Raw genomic sequence first — 17,086 nt, forward strand, 5'->3', positions numbered from 1 at the left:
ATAATGTAAAAATGTCTGAAGTAGAATTAGTGGACCTCACTCCTCATAACTCAACACCTACTATACTGACTATTAACAAGTGTTGTATCTTTATGACCTTCCTTTACTTATATATTTATATTTCTATATTTTCTTGTTAAACAGACATGGGATATATTCACATAATTTTTAATGTAGTTTTCAATATTTCAACTGACATATAACTTATATAAACTGCTCAGGTATTTAGTGTGTATGTATTTCAAATATTTTTTCCCAATGTAGACACTATGAGGCATAATTGTGTCATTATGAGCAGAAATTTACAATTTTTATGGGGGTTACTTTACCGATTTTTTCCTTTATGCTTAGTGCTCTTTTTCCTAAGAAAGCTTTGCCTACCTCAAAATAGCCAAGATGTTCTTTATGATCTTGTCTAGAAGCTTTTTTATTTTAGCTTTTGCGTTTAAGTCTGTGACTCATCTCAAATTAATTTGTGAATATGGAGTTTCCTGGGCTGTTTTAGGATTCAGAATATAGTCTAACATAGTAATGGTTTGTGTGATCTTGAAAAAGACATTTATTTTGCTTTTGTTGACAAGAATGTTCTATCAGTATCAAAGTTGGTTGATGGTTTTACCTTTTCTTATATTCTTACTAACTTTCTGGCTACTTGTCCTGTCACTTCCTGAGAAAAAATATTGAATTTCCTAGCTAAAATTGTGAATTTGTCTGTTTATTCTCTCAGTTTTATTAATTTTTGCTTTAGATATTTTGAAGTTCTGTTGTTAAGAGGCATAAATAGGATTGTTATATCTTCTGTTTGAATGACTGTGAAGTGACCTTTACCTTTGGAGATACTTTTTGCTCTGGAATCTACTTTCCTGAAGACATATAGCCACTCTGGCTTTCTTTTGATTACATTAGTGTGATACATATTTTCCATTCTTTTAACCTGTGAATTTATTTATACAGGGATTTCCTGTAGATAGTCTGTATGCGAGTCCTGTTTTCTAAAAATCTGAGAATCTCTACCTTTTCATTAGTATGTTTAGGCTTTTATATTTAGTGTGATTGTTGAATAGGTTTAAACTACCATCTTGCAATTTGTGTTCACCCATTGCTTTGTTTCCTTTTTCTTTTTTTCAAATTAATTGACTTTTTTTTTTTTTTTAAATTTTTTTTTTAATTTTTATTTATTTATGATAGTTACAGAGAGAGAGAGAGAGGCAGAGACACAGGCAGAGGGAGAAGCAGGCTCCATGCACCGGGAGCCCGATGTGGGATTCGATCCCGGGTCTCCAGGATCGCGCCCTGGGCCAAAGGCAGGCGCCAAACCGCTGCACCACCCAGGGATCCCAAATTAATTGACTTTTAAATGATTCCATTGTATATCTTTTATTGAGTTATTATGCTTTTTTTTTTTTTTTTTTTTTTTACAATATATACCTCTAACTTATCACAGTTGACCTTCAGGTAATGGCATATAGATTTATACATAATATAGGAGAACTTTTATAAGAACCTTATATCAGAACTTCGTGTATAATGATATACAAACATATACACCCAATACATCTAGTACTGCTTTTCTAGACATTCTATTATTATTGCACAATGTACTTCTACGTGTTTTTTTTTTTTTAAGATTTTATTTTTTATTTGAGAGAGAGAGAGTACATGCATGAGCAGGGGTGCGGTGGGGTGGGGTGAGCGGCAAAGGGAGAGGGAGAAGCAGACTCCCCACTGAGCAGGGAGTCTGACTCTGGTCTTGATCCTAGCATTCTGAGATCATGACCTGAGCCAAAGGCAGACACTTAACTGAGCCACCCAGGCTCCCCTGTTGTTCTGTTTTGTTTTTCATTTTTATTGATGTATGATTCACAAAATTGTAAGATAATTAAATATACAAAGTGATATTTTAATGTGTTTGTGTACACACATACAGTGTGAAAGGATTTCCTTGCTAAGTTAACTAAAACATCAATCACCTCACGTATTTACCTCTCTCCTCTTTTTTGGATGAGAACATTCATATTCTACTCTTTAAGCAAATTTCAATTGTACAGTACAGTGTTATCAAGTCTAGTTACAATATTTTACATTAGATCCTCCAATTTTATTTATTTTATAACTGAAAGTTTGTACCCATCACAAACGTCTCCCTATTTTCCCCACCTTAATCTTTGTTTTTGAAAAGTATTATTGTTGGATATACATTTGTAGATTGAGAGTTCCCAGTCTTTTTTTTTTTTTTCCTTTTAATACTTTAAAGGTATTGCTCCGTTGTCTTCTGGCTTGCATCATTTCTGATGAGAAGTTTCTTGTCATCCTTATCTTTGTTCCCCTCTACATAATGTCTTCTTACTCTAGCTGCTTTTAAATGTTTCTCATTAGTACTGGCTTTTAACAGTTTATGATGTGCCTTAGTGTGATTGATTGATTGATTTCTTTCTTTTTTTGCTTGGTTCCTTTCCATTTGAGGTTCATTGAATTTCTTGAGAATTACTAGTTTTTATGAATTTAAAAATTTTCAGTCAATATTTCAACCTTCCACTGCCCCCCGCCCCACCACCTTTGGGATTTCATTGTGTATACACTAAGTTGTTTGAAGTTTCCCTATAGTTCACTGATGCTTTGATGCCCTATTCTGTCCCCCCACCAGTCTTCCCGTGTTTATTTTATTGCTAATTGCTATGTCTTAAAGTTCAGTAATTATGAAGTCTCCAGAATCTAATCTGTCAACTCAATGTATTTTTCATATAACACTCTGTAATCTCTAGCCTTTTGATTTGAGCCATTTTTATATCTTCTATATCACTTTTTATTGTACTTATGCTTCCTTCTTCCTTCTTAGTGTATAGACAATATTTATAGTAGCCATTTTAATATATTTTTTTCTAAGTCCACCTTCTATGTGTCATTTCTACTGACGGAATTTTCCTTTTAGGAGTCATTATTTTTCTGCTGCTTTGTATGTGTGGCAACATTAAATGGATGCCAGACATTGTGCTTTTTATATTGTTTTGTGCTAGAGTTTTTTTTTTGTTTGTTTGTTTTTTTAATTTTTTTATTTTGAGGGTGCCTGGCTGGCTCAGTTGGAGGAGCATGTGACTCTTGATCTCAGGGTCATGAATTCAAGCCCACATTGGAGCCTACTTAAAAATTTTTTTTTAATTTATAAATTTCTCAAAAATTCACATTCCTTTAAGTACTTTTGTATTTTTTCTTGAACTCACTTAAGTTATGTGGAAACAGTTTGATCTTTTTTGAGGCTATCTTTTAAGCATGGTTAGGACAATCCAGAACAACCTTTAGTGTTAATTTGGTGATGCTGCTCAGGTAATACCTTTCTTGGGACATTGCCTTGTAATTTAGGTGGTGTTTGGCTGATTGGCATGCTAATTATTCCCAGCCCTGAGTGATTCCTAAGGATTGTTCTTCTTGCTCCTTTTGATTTTAAAATCCTCTTCCATTTTTATGTTCTTACTACATATTTTTCAGATTATTTCATCCCTTTAATTTTTTAAGTTTATTTTTCTTTTTCCAGTTTTTATACAAATTCCAGTTGGTTAATATACAGTGTGTTTCAAGTATGGAATTTAGTGAGTCATTACATGTAACATCTAGTGCTTATCACAAGTGCTTTCCTTAATATCGATCATCCATATAACCCATCCCCCCAGCTCTCCTCCAGTTAACCTCAATTTGTTCTAAGAGTTTTTTTTTTATGGTTTGCCTTCTTTTTCCTCCCCATGTTCTTCTGTTTCAGTCCTTAAATTCCATGAGTGAAATCATATAATTGTCTTTCTCTGACTTATTTTACTATTTTATTTATTTCTTTTATTATCTTAAGCATAATACCTGTCATTGCAAATGGCAAGATTTCATTCTTTTTGATGGCTGATTAATATTCCTTGTGTATGTGTGTATACTACATCTTTATGCATTCATCAGTCGATGAACATTTGAGCTCTTTCCATAATTTGGCTGTTATAGATAATGCTGTCCCTTCAAATCAGTATTTTGTATCCTTTAGGTAAATACTTAGTAGTGTAATTGCTAGATCATAGAATAGGTTTTTTTTTTTTTTTTTTTTAAGATTTTATTAATTTGAGAGAGAGCAAGCATGAGAGAGGGGAAGGGCAGAGGGAGAGAGAGAGAAGCGTATTCCTCAATTAGCAGGGAACCTGAGGTGGGACTTGATCCCAGGACCCTGAGATCATGCCCTGAGCTGAAGGCAGGCACATAACCAGCTGAGCCACCCAGACACTCTGTAGTGTAGTTCTGTTTTTAACTTTCTGAGGAACCTCCATACTATTTTCTAGAGTCTGTCATTTTATTTTTATTAAAATATATTAAGATTATGTTATGCTAAGTTTTAGCGATTAAAAGATTAAACTGATTTAGTGATTAAATTGTCATAATTTCATAATGGCCTGAAAGAATGATCACACCTCCTAATTACCTAATGCACACAGGGGCAGATGGTATACTCTTGGTATCAGGCCTTTATTTTCACTGGTTATATGTATGTATTTCTCCTATTAAATAACTACCTTTTACTCTTCTCCCTTTCTCTAGGAAGAGCGTGTTGTGAATCACATGGCAGCAAAGATTATTGAAAACGTCTGCACTACCTTTTCTGCTCAGGCTCAGGGCTTTATTACAGGAGAAATTGGACCCGTTTTATGGTACCTATTCAGACATTCCACTATTGATTCTCTCAGGATAACAGCAATCTCGGTAAGATGGAGCATCTTTTGGGAACATATCTGAGTATATTTAAACACCAAGTTTGAAGAACTGTCCTGGAAATAGAGTAAATTTCATTGGATAAGTAGGACACAGAAATGGTGAGAACAATAATTTTAAGGCAAAATTTTCAAAACTGGGACTGGTAAACCTTGGGATTGTGGGAAATTGTGGTAGGATCTTATGGGACCATACATATCATTTCAGAAATGATTGGGAATTGATAGTGGAAAGCTGTGCTCGTGGGTAGGGTACAGCATTTGGTTTGGTTTATGTTTAGTGTTGCCTGACTTTTTCTTTTAGCTCCTTCTTTCAGATTTTATGCTAAATACACTTATCATGAATTAATTATAAAGTGAATTCACGTTATGTTCAGGCATCTGTGGTTTTGCAGCTTTTGTATTTTGATTGGCTGTCTACTACTTTGCTCACATGGTTATAGTGACTTGGTGTAAAAGATAATTATGTATGAAGATGTGTTAACATGGTTTGTATCCATTTAATACTCTGTTGAACAAATACAACCCTTACTCATATGATTTATTAAAATGGTCTTTTTGATCACTAGTCTCCTCTGTACTCAACATTATATGGCAGCCTTGCTGTCTTTCTTTTGCTTGATCATTCTTGTGCTTCTCCCTTGTCCTTCATTCTCTTTCCTTAAACCTCCAACCTTCATTTTCCTGTTACAGTTGATGAACTGTCCCTTCTGGCAGAGACAAACCTCTCCATGTTTCTTCACATCTTCTTTCTGTTCCCTTCTTGGGAATCTAACTCAAATGGTTACTTTTGCTTTTTCCTGAATCTTTAACCCTTTCTCTACTAGATCCTGCTAATTAGCATTCAAGTATTCTTTACCTCATTAAAAAAAAGAAAAGCACACATGCAACCGTATCAAAGGGTGTCTGGGCTGTACATCCCTCTTCACAGCCATACTTCTTTAAAGAGTTATTGTCACCAGCTGTTACTCCTTTCTGGTCTATTTTCTCTTTAACCTAGTGTAGTATCTGTCCTAAAATGATACTGGAGATGATCTTGCTCAGATCTTCACTGACTTTCATATTGCTAAATCCTGGGGATATTTATTGATATTTTCCACTTTTTTTTTTAAGATTTTATTTATTTATTCATGAGAGACACAGGGAGAGAGAGGCAGAGACACAGGCAGAGGGAAAAGCAGGCTTCCTGCCGGGGAGCCTGATGCAGGCCTCGATCCTAGGACCCTGGGATCATAACCTGAGCCAAAGGCAGATGCTTAACCTCTGAGCGACCCAGGCACCCTTCTTATCTTAAATTTAGCTATGTAATTTTGAAGATCAAGTGCTAACCATTCTGCTTGCTGAATATCATGAAGCAAAGGATATGTAACATCTGTCTCTGTCTCTGTCACATACACGCACACACACACACAAATGCTTCTGGAGCCACATGATTTCAAAGTGGCCAAAAAACCCCCTAATTATGGTGTTAGTAATTCCAGAAAGACTGTCTGGAAGAGTTACAAAGTATACCAGTGACTGTTCTCAAGGAATCTTGGAATTCTATCTTAGAATATCCATTTTATACCACATCTTGTCTATATATAATGGAATATTACTCAGCCATCAAAAAGAATAAAATCTTGCCATTTGCAATGATGTGGTTGGAACTAGAGGGTATTATGCTAAGTGAAGTAAGTCAGAGAAAGACAAATACCATCTGATTTCACTCATGTGGAATTTAAGAAACAAAACAGGTGAAAATAGAGGAAGGAAATGAAAAATAAAATAAGATAAAAACAGGAAGACAAACCATCAGAGACTCTTAACTATAGGAAACAAACTGAGGGTTGTTGGAGGGGATGGGAGAGGGGAGGTGGGTGGGGGTAACTGGGTGATGGACATTAGGAGGCACTTAATGTAATGAGCACTGGGTATTCTCTGCAACTGATGAATTACTAAATTCTACCTCTGAAACTAATAATACAGTGCATGTTAATTAAATTGAATTTAAAAAATTTAAAGAACATCCATTTTAATGCTGGGCCTTTAAAAAAATCTGTCTTGTTTTAATTGGGTTTATGTTATTTTTATCTTTATATTCAAACATGATTTCTTTCCTTGGCAAAGTTTTTTTCCAGTTCCCACCAAAGTTGTGTACCTTTTATCCCTTGCTTCACCTAGCATTAAGCTTTACCCTTTCATCTTGGGGTTTTTATATTTTGTTCTTAGCATTTACCTGAATCATTCATTTTTTACTGAAATTTTGCCCATTGTCCCAAAAAAGTCTCTCCTTTCTTTGCTCCAAAATCCCATTCAGTATCATATGTTCTAGATCGTTTTTCTATTTCTTTAGTTTCCTTCCATTATGAAATAGTTCCTCAGTCTTCCTGTGTAGTTCATGTCCTTTACAATTTTAAAGAATGTAGATCTTTTATTTTGTAGGGAGTCTGTCTGGTGCTTTCTCATGAGATTTTCTTAGCACCTTTGAGGACTCCTGCCTGTAACCAGTCTGTGATGGTAGCCATAGGAGGATCATCTATTTTTATTATTCCTTCTCTATCAGAGGTTGGTAAATGTTTGCTATAAAGGCCCAGGTTATAAACATCTGGGGCCTTGTAGACCATGTGTAGTTTCTGTTGCACATCTTTTTTGTTTCGTTCTCTACTGCCCCCTTTAAAAATGTAAAAAACATTAAAAAAATAATTCATTTATTTGAGAGAGAGAGAAACAGAGTGAGAGCATGCATGAGTGGTGGGGGGTGGGAGGAGAAGGAAAAGCAGACTCTGTTGAGTAGGGAGCCAGATGTGGGACTCCATCCCAGGATCCTGAGATCATGACCTGTGTGGAAGGCAGACACTAAACTGACTGAGCCATTCAAGCACCTCTCTTTTTTCTTTTTTAAAAGATTTTGTTTATTTGAGAGAGTGAGCACAAGTGGAGGTGGGGGGCAGTGTAAGGCAGATGGAGAAGCAGACTCCTTCACTGAATGAGGAGCCAGATGCAGAGTTCAGTCTCAGGACCACGAGGTCATGACTTGAGCCAAAAGCAGATGCTTAACTGACTGAGCCACCCAGGCGCCCCCACAACCATTCTTATTATATACCTCATGAGTTGTGGAAAAATAGGCCTTTGGTATTGCTTGGTATTCTATTGTAAGGAAGCTCTTTCCCTTCTCCCATGTGTATATGTGTATTTATATCATTACTTTGATGAATAATTACTTTGTGCAATGGGTCATAATTTGATATTACTGCCAATATCCTTCTTTGTTGGGATGCCAAAGTCATCCTAGATTTATCCAATGTGGTCCCTTCAAGCTAGCTTCTGTGTTCTGTGGACCTATCTCTATCATGTTTGAGCATTTCATTATTTTCTGACAGCACATGGGTGTTCTGGGTTATTTTGTGCTTTTTCTCTGCCAGCTCTGGAACCAATCATTTCTCTGGGGAACCTTTGGTATTTAGAAGCCAAGATCTGGACATTCTTTGTGCTTATTGCTATGGGGCATCATTGTTTCTAGGCCTTCTTAATATTCAGAGTTAGAAAAAAATATATCCATTCATACACATACATTTATAATTGCTTTTATATATATTATACATATTTGGAACAAAATTCATGCATTCATATCAATACTTCCAATTTTATTTTTTTTATTTTTATTTTTTTTAAATTTTTATTTATTTATGATAGTCATATATATATAGAGAGAGGCAGAGACATAGGCAGAGGGAGAAGCAGGCTCCATGCACTGGGAGCCCGACGTGGAATTCGATCCCGGGTCTCCAGGATCGTGCCCTGGGCCAAAGGCAGGTGCCAAACCGCTGCACCACCCAGGGATCCCAGTACTTCCAATTTTAATTCAATACCTTAAGATTCTTTCAAGCCTTCCCACTTCCCATGTTTGTAAATCCCTTCTCAGGTAGAGACAGACCTGGTTACCATTACTCTCCATACTTCTACTGATTTGTTTAGTCAGTCAAACTTACTTCTTTGTAACAGACTCTGTCAACTCTGGCCACCTCTGCTATGTCATCCTCTGTCTTCCTTGCCATTGCCACTCTTCCTCCTTCACCCCTGTGCTTGGTTCCTCCTCTCCCCAATGCCCCCTTTCCTCAAATGCAGACATATTGACTTTGGGAGAAGGGAAGGTGAGAGGAGATGGATTAAGAAAAATGAAGGGTTAGGTATTCTTTTTTATACATTCTCTTCCCTTAACTTCTCCCACCTCACTGTTCACACTCAGGTACTTAACCTGTCTTGGGAGGCTCATTCCTGAGTGTCTTTCAGGTCTGTCTTACCTCTCTCTGCTATGTTTCTACCTCCACTGTCTAGGAATTGGTGAGCACTTTTTACTTTCAGTGCAATATTATTTAATGCATTTAGCACCTTTTGCTTAGTAAATCAGTTGTATTAGCGTATTATACTATAAATCCTTATTGGTTACAAACTCCTTTAAAACCAAGACACTATATATATACATATAAAGATTTTATTTATTCATGAGAGACAGTCAGAGACACAGGCAGAGGGAGAAGCAGGCTCCACGCAGGGAGCCCGACGTGGCACTTGATCCCGGGACTCCAGGATCATGCCTTGGGCCAAAGGCAGGTGCCAAACCACTGAGCCCGCAAGGGGGATAGTCAGGGATCCCCCCAAGACTATATTTTTTCATCTCTCTCTTTCTCTGTTTGAAGCCAGGTCTTTGATTACAAGTTAGAATTTTTCCTGCAAAGATTGAGAGAGAGGGATCTTTCTGTCCCACATTATGAATGGGGGGGGAGGGATCATGAGTAGTTTAATAACATTTAACATCCCTCATTATTGGGGAGATGAGGAAAAAAATAGTAAATAAAAATAAATAATAAAAAGGTAGGGTGATCATTTTTATTATATAAAATATAAATATATTACATATATTTTATTATGTAAAAGTATGAAATCATTGTTGGGATCCTAAAATAAAGTTATTCTAATCTTAAGAAAATTGTTTCTGTCTTGTAAACAGGTTTACATGAGGATTTATTAAAGATTGAGGTGGCAGAAACTGAAAATAGGCATTCTGAAGACACTTGATGGAAATTCCTAGCAGGGAATGACAATTGCTTCCTCCCTAGCATGCCTTACAGAGCTGAACTTCCTTTTTTTTCTTTTTCCAAATTCTTCTCTCAGGAATGTGTACCAGAGGTTAATGTGCCCATTTGGTGATAAAGATGGGAATTCTTATCACAGCCTTCAAGATCTCAGGTGGTTTGGCACCTGCCTACCTTTTTTATAATGTCTCCTAAAGCTCATTGTCTCACTCTTTGTATTTCAACCACACTTTGTTCTGACATTTTATAGAATTTGCAAGCACTTCCCTGCCTCAGGATTTACCCCCTTATTGTTCCCTATGCCTGGATACTCTTTTCACATGGCTGAGTCTTCATCTTTCAGGTATCAGTTTAAATGTTACCTCCTCTGGTGACATCCCCTGGCTCCTCAAATCTCTTTGTATTTTTGCGCATAGCAACGACCACAGCTCTATTAATATAATGTATATAAGCATGGTTTTCCCTATTCGTGTCAGTTCTAGGAGGGTAGGAGCCCTTTGTCTTGTTCACATCCTAAGCACACATGGTAGGTGTTTGGCAGGTCTCTGTTAACCAGATGAAGTTCTGCATGAGTTCTCCTGGAAAAGAGTGGTGTTCAGAGTGGGGCACTGAGCTGCTTCTTGTTTTGTTTGTAATGGTCTGTGCTGTCTCTGCCATTGATTTCCTGGTCATATCTTGGTCCCATAGATTCCCCTGTATCAGCGTGGTCCTCAGCCCAGCAGCATCAGCAGCACCTGGGAATTTGTTAGACATACCGGTTGTTGGCCCTTGACTTAGACCTGCTGAATTGGAGTCTCTAGGGGAGGGGCTCAGTAATCTGCATGTTAATAAGCCTCCAGCTGATTCTAATACCTGCTGAAGTGGGAGAACCATTGCCCTAGTCCTTGTAGCTTTTGGAAATACTGGCATGGCATGAAGTGAAAGACAGTGAATTTTTCCTTCCCATGTGGTGATGGCTTTATGGCTTATGGATTGGTTTTTGGGAGGAGTGGACCTGATTTAGGAATATACTGGATGAATAAAAGATTACTAGAATTATTAGGATTACAAGGAATCTCTATGAACCATCGTGGGGGACCAGAGAAACCTGTAGAGTTAAATTGAGTAGGATGGTGCCGATGAGGAAGATAAGTGGAGTAAACATAATTGCTGATGGGCTGAGATGAAGGGGATAAAAAGTGAAGAATTTTGCAACATTGTGGTTCCCTCTGGGGTTGGCGAGGAGCCTTTCAAGGAACATTGACTACTACTTCCACTTTACACACCCCCCCCAACCCCTATTCTGATGTATTTTAATATGTCTCAGGAGTCATATGAGAGTGTGTATAATTTAAAAAAGCTCCCAAGGTAATTTTGATAGGATGAAAAAAAAATATTCAAAGGACAAAATACAAATGGTTTTTAAGGTTATTATTCCATGGTGATTCTGTCCATGTTTCTAATAGATATGCGTCCTCCATTTTGACTTAGTCTGTTTCTTAGAAATTGCTTTTGTTATGTAGACCGTCAGGACTTCTGGAGGTAACACAATGTTCTTTTTGAAGCAAATTTTGAAGTGAATTTTAGACTAGAAGTGGGTTTTTTTCCCCCCAGTTTTAAAATGTAGTTTCAAGCTCTTTTTTATTAAGTAAATATTTCAAAACCAGTGCACTGGAGATCTGACTTGAGATTTGATTTTTTTTTTTTTTTTTGGTTCAGAAAATACAAGCCACTAATGTGCTCTTGAGCCTCCATGAAGCTCTCAACTGTTTGATATCCAGAAGTGGGTTAAAGGTTATTTTCTGCATGAGCTTTTTAAAATGGAAAGTCTGTTAGGCTTTTGAGCAGTATTCTGAAGATGAGACACTCCAGTTGCCCTCATATTGGTTTGAACACATTTGGAAGTAGTCTGGACAAATCTTTGATCAAGAAATATCCCTATTACGATCATTATGATCAGGTAGGGATTTTATATTGTTAGAAAGTCAGTTTTGCTGTGAGAGCTGCCCCAACAATTGTTAAAATGCCAACGACAGTGTTTCGCGTCTTGAGGTCACTATTGGAAGAACCCTTAATTTGTTCAAAAAGTTCTTTTTTTTTTTAATTTTTAAAATTTATTTATGATAGTCACACACAGAGAGAGAGAGAGGCAGAGACACAGGCAGAGGGAGAAGCAGGCTCCATGCACCAGGAGCCTGACGTGGGATTCAATCCTGGGTCTCCAGAATCGTGCCCTAGGCCAAAGGCAGGTGCTAAACCGCTGCACCACCCAGGGATCCCTGTTCAAAAAGTTCTGATTGAAGCATGACCTTTAGGGACTCTGTTTAAAATGCTGTTTTTAAAAAAATTTTTTGGATTAAAATAATAATTCTGTTTTGACTTCATACACAGCAATTTTCTTAGATCCACTATAAATGAGGTTTAAAAACTTTCACATTCTAGAATAGAGCTAGCTTTGTTTTTAGTAAATTTATTTTTCATATTCTTATTTTCAGATATTAGTTGCTACTTTTCTACTGAAACATATACAGTTTGGGCATTAGACTTGAAGAATCCTACTTTCATGGTTTCCAAGCCATCATCATCATGTCTAACTTAGCCAACTGTAACTCCCATGGAAGGGAGAGGAGAGACTGAAATAGGATTCTATTCAAAATAGAGCAATATTTTTTTTCCTGTAATTTCATTCTGCTATGGCTATCTAAATGAATAGAGATCCCTGGTGTATGTTTGACACAGAGTCAGTGATTATTGTTATATTTTCTAGCTTTATTGAGATGTCATTGATATAACATTGTGTAAGTTTAAGATGTACTACATGTTGATTTGATACATGTATATATTGCAAAATGATTACTACCACAGTGTTAGGTAACCTCTGCATCATATCACATACTTAACTTTCTTTTTTGTAGTGAGAACATTTACAATTTATTCTCTCAACAACTTTCAAACATCTACTGCAATATTATTAACTATAATCACCATGCTGTACATTAGATTCTTAGAACTTATTCACTATAAAATTGGAAGTTTGTATGCTTTGACCAACATTTACCCATCTCCCTCCCTCATCCCCCCCAGCCTCTGGGAACCACCATTTTAGTTTGTTTCTATGAGCTTAGCTTTTTTAGATTCCACATGTAAGTACTTAGATATCATATAGTATCCGTCTTTCTTAGTCTTATCCCACTTAACATAATGACTTAAAGGTCGACTACCCCATGTTGTTGCAAATAGCTGAGTTTCCTTTTCTCTTGTGGCTGAATAATATTCCATTATGTATATGTGTAACATATATACCACATCTTCTTTATCAATTCATCCATTGATTGACTCTTAAGTTATTTTCATATCTTGGCTATTGTGAATAATGCTGCAGTGAGCATGGGGGTACAGATATATCTTTGAGATCCTATTTTCATTTGTCAGTGACTATTGAGACAAGATTATACATCCCATATGATAATCAGTTCCATGAGGAAAGGGACTCTTTGTTTTGGCAGAAGGGTGTATATGTAGTGCTTTGCAAATGCTTAGTTTTCAGTGTGTTTGTTCAGTAATTTCGGATATGGTAGCAAATATATACACTATTAATAATGTAAATTTTCCTGGGATGCCTGGATGGGCTCATTTGGTGAAGCGTCTGACTCTTGATTTTGGCTCAGATCATGATCTCAGGGTTATAGGTTTGGGCCCCATGTTAGGCTCCACACTCAGCAGATTCTGCTTGATATTCCCTCTCCCTCCCCTTGCTTGCTCTCTCAAATAAATCTTAAAAAAAATAATGTAAATTTTCTTTAAATATTTATTTCCACCTAATTAAAAATGTGTAATATAGTCATGGCATCAGAATGTAATTTAAAAATTATTATAAAAGTGCATTTTTTGAAAACTTTGAACAGGACATATGTAAAAGGGTGAAGACTTCCTTGTCTTTTCTCTACCCCTCACCTTTTGGTCCCACCCCAGGAGACAGCAATTTGAGAGGGTCATTCTAGATTTTCATTGTTACTAGTTGCATTATCTTTTCCTTTTGGGTTATAATAAGGTCACATCAGCATTTTCATAAGGATTGGAACTAAAGTTTTAGCATTGAGTAAATATATGTACTTTAAATGTTCATTTTGGTAGAAGATTGAGTTTATACCAATCAACATTTGTTTTCCTTATTTTATCGATAGGAATAACTTTTAAAGGAAGTTCATCTTTGGAGATAGAAAAAAATATTTAATTTTTTTCCTGAGATTTTTAAGAAGATGAAAATATTTTTTGAAATCTTTATCTTTCCCCTTTCCTTACAATTCTTTTTTCTTTTCTTTTCTTTTCTTTTTTTTTTTTAGAGTACATGCTTATGCTGAGAGGTGGGAGGAGGGGCAGAAGGAGAGGGAGAGACAGTTTTAAGCAGAATTGTACTGAACCAGGAGCCCTGCAGCAGGCTCGATCTCATGACCCCAATATCATGGCCTGATGCAAAATCAATAGTCTGATGCTTAACTGAGCCACCGAGGTGCCCCTTACAATTCATCTTATGTTTGATTGTTTAACTATTGATCAAGGTTATAGATCTGTTAAAAATATAAATCAGAAAGAATGAGGTTATAGGACATTAACTATAATGAATGTTTTTGTAAAACTCTTTCTTTCTTTGTAGTCTCTTATATATGCACAGAATTTGACCATCTCCCATACCCGCCTACCCCCCCCCCCCTTTTTTTTTTTGCTTTAAATCTTTTGAGGTTTTTCCATTGCTTATGGCATAAAATTCAAAAGTCCTGGTTTGGTAGACCAACTGTGGCTCCAGCATATTTCCTACTCTCTGTTTTTCCTCCTACACCTGAAATGTGTTTTCATTGCATCAACTTCCCCTTCTTAAAACATGCTCTTCATCTTCATGTCTTTGTGTGAACACTTGTTCTCTGCTTTCTGGCTGGATTTTTTAAATTCAATTTTTAAAAATTCCAGTATACATTCAATTAACATACAATGTTTTATTAGTTTCAGGTATACAATAGAGTGATTCAGCAATTCTATACATTACTCAGTGCTCATTATAAGTGTATTCTTCCTCCCCTTCACCTGTTTCACCTCATTCCCCCCCACCTACTGCCCCTCTGGTAACCATCAGTTCTCTATTGTTGAGTCTATTTTTTTCATCTTTATTTTAAAAATTCATTTTGTTACTTAAATTTCACATATGAGTGAAATTGTGTACTGTTTTTCTTTGACTGGTTTATTTCACTTAGTATAATATTCTTAGACTTGATCCAGGTTGTTGGAAATGGCAAGATTTCGTCCCCCCAACCCCCATATCTTGGCTGTTTTTTTTCCTTTTTTGTTTTGGAAGTTCAATTTGCCAACATATAGTATAACACCCAGTGCTCATCCATCAAGTGCCCTCCTCAGTGCCCATCACCCAATTACCCCAACCTCCCACCCACCTCCCCTTCTGCAACCCTTTGTTTCCCAGAGTTGGGAGTCTCTCATGGTTTGTCTCCCTCTCTAATTTTTCCCACTCAGTTACCCTCCATTCCCTTAGAATCCCTTTAATATTTCTTATATTCCCCGTATGAGTGAAACCATACCATATAATGATTGTCCTTCACTGATAGACTTATTTCATTCAGCATAATACCCTCCAGTTCCATCCACGTTGAGGCAAGTGGTGGGTACTTGTCGTTTCTGATGGCTGAGTAATATTCCGTTGTGTGTGTGTGTATATATATACATATATACACACCACATCCTTTATCCATTCATCTGTTGAAGGACATTGTGGCTCCTTCTGCAGTTTGGCTATTGTGGACATTGCTGCTGTAAACATTGGGGTGCAGGTGTCCTGGCGTTTCATTACATCTGTATCTTTGGGGTAAATACCCAGTAGTGCAAATGCTGGGTCATAGGGTAGCTCTATTTTTAACTTCTTGAAGAACCTCCACACTGTTTTCCGGAGTGGCTGTACCAGTTTGCACTCCCACCAACAGTGCAAGAGGGTTTCTCTCCAACATTTATTGTTTCCTGTCTTGTTAATTTTCTCCATTCTCACTGGTGTGAGGTGGTATCTCATTGTGGTTTTGATTTGTATTTCCCTGATGGCAAGTGGTGCAGAGCATTTTCTCATGTGCTTGTTGGCCATGTGTAAGTCGTCTTTGGAGAAATTTTTGTTCATGTCTTTTGCCCATTTTATGATTGGATTGTTTGTTTCTTGGGTGTTGAGTTTGATAAGTTCTTTATAGAATTTGGATACTAGTTCTTTATCTGATATGTCATTTGCAAATATCTCCTCCCATTCTGTAGGTTGTATTTTAGTTTTTTTGACTGTTTATTTTGCTGTGCAGAAGCATTTTATCTTAAGTCCCAGTAGTTCATTTTTCCTTTTGTTTCCCTTGCCTTCATAGATGTATCTTGCAAGAAGTTACTGTGGCCAAGTTCAAAAAGGGTGTTGCCTGGTTCTCCTCTAGGATTTTGATGGATTCTTGTCTCACAACTAGATCTTTCATCCATTTTGAGTTTATCTTTGTGTATGGTGTAAGAGAATGGACTAGATTCATTCTTCTGCACATGGCTGTCCAATTTCCCCAGCACCATTTATTGAGGAAACTGTCCTTTTTCTAGTGGATATTCTTTCCTGCTCTGTCAAATATTAGTTGACCATAAGTTGTCTGGATTCTTTATTTTATTCTATTGATCTGTCTGTTTTGTGCCAGTACCATACTGTCTTGATGATCACAGCTTTGTAGTACAGCTTGAAATCTGGCATTGTGATGACCCCAGCATTGGTTTTCTTTTTCAAAATTCCTCTGGGTATTCAAGGTCTTCTCTGATTGAATACAAATCTCAAGATTATTCCAACCTTGGGAAGAAAGTCCATGGTATTTTTATAGGGATTGAGTTGAATGTGTAAATTGCTCTGGGTAGCATAGATATTTTCACAATATTTATTATTCCAATCCATGAACATGGAATGCTTTTCCATCTCTTTGTGTCTTCCTCAAGTTCTTTCAGAAGTGTTCTGTAGTTTTTAGGGTATAGGTCCTTTACCTGTTTGGTTAGGTTTATTCCTAGGTATCTTATGGTTTTGGGAGCAATTGTAAATGGGATTGATTCCCTAACTTCTCTTTCTTCAGTGTCATTGTTAGTGCATAGAAATGCCACTGATTTCTGTACATTGATTTTTGTATACTGCCACATTGCTGAATTGCTGTATGAGTTCTGGCAAACTTGGGGTGGAGTCTTTTGGGTTTTCTATATACAGTATCATGTCATATGCAAAGAGGTAGAGTTTGACTTCTTTGCCAA

General features: G+C 36.7%; 1 protein-coding gene across 6 annotated transcripts in view; it reads left to right on the forward strand.

Annotated features, from left to right (window-relative positions):
• The window catches only part of ULK4 (unc-51 like kinase 4), a 591,708-nt gene that overhangs the window by 128,946 nt on the left and 445,676 nt on the right, over positions 1-17,086 (forward strand). For all 6 annotated transcript variants that reach the window (XM_072793220.1, XM_072793224.1, XM_072793223.1 and 3 more), the window contains one exon: positions 4,564-4,725. In XM_072793220.1, coding sequence (XP_072649321.1) covers positions 4,564-4,725 — 162 coding nt within the window. The remainder of the gene's footprint in view (positions 1-4,563; positions 4,726-17,086) is intronic.

This window comes from Canis lupus, chromosome 22, assembly GCF_048164855.1.
Source record: "Canis lupus baileyi chromosome 22, mCanLup2.hap1, whole genome shotgun sequence".
Classification (NCBI taxonomy): domain Eukaryota; kingdom Metazoa; phylum Chordata; class Mammalia; order Carnivora; family Canidae; genus Canis; species Canis lupus.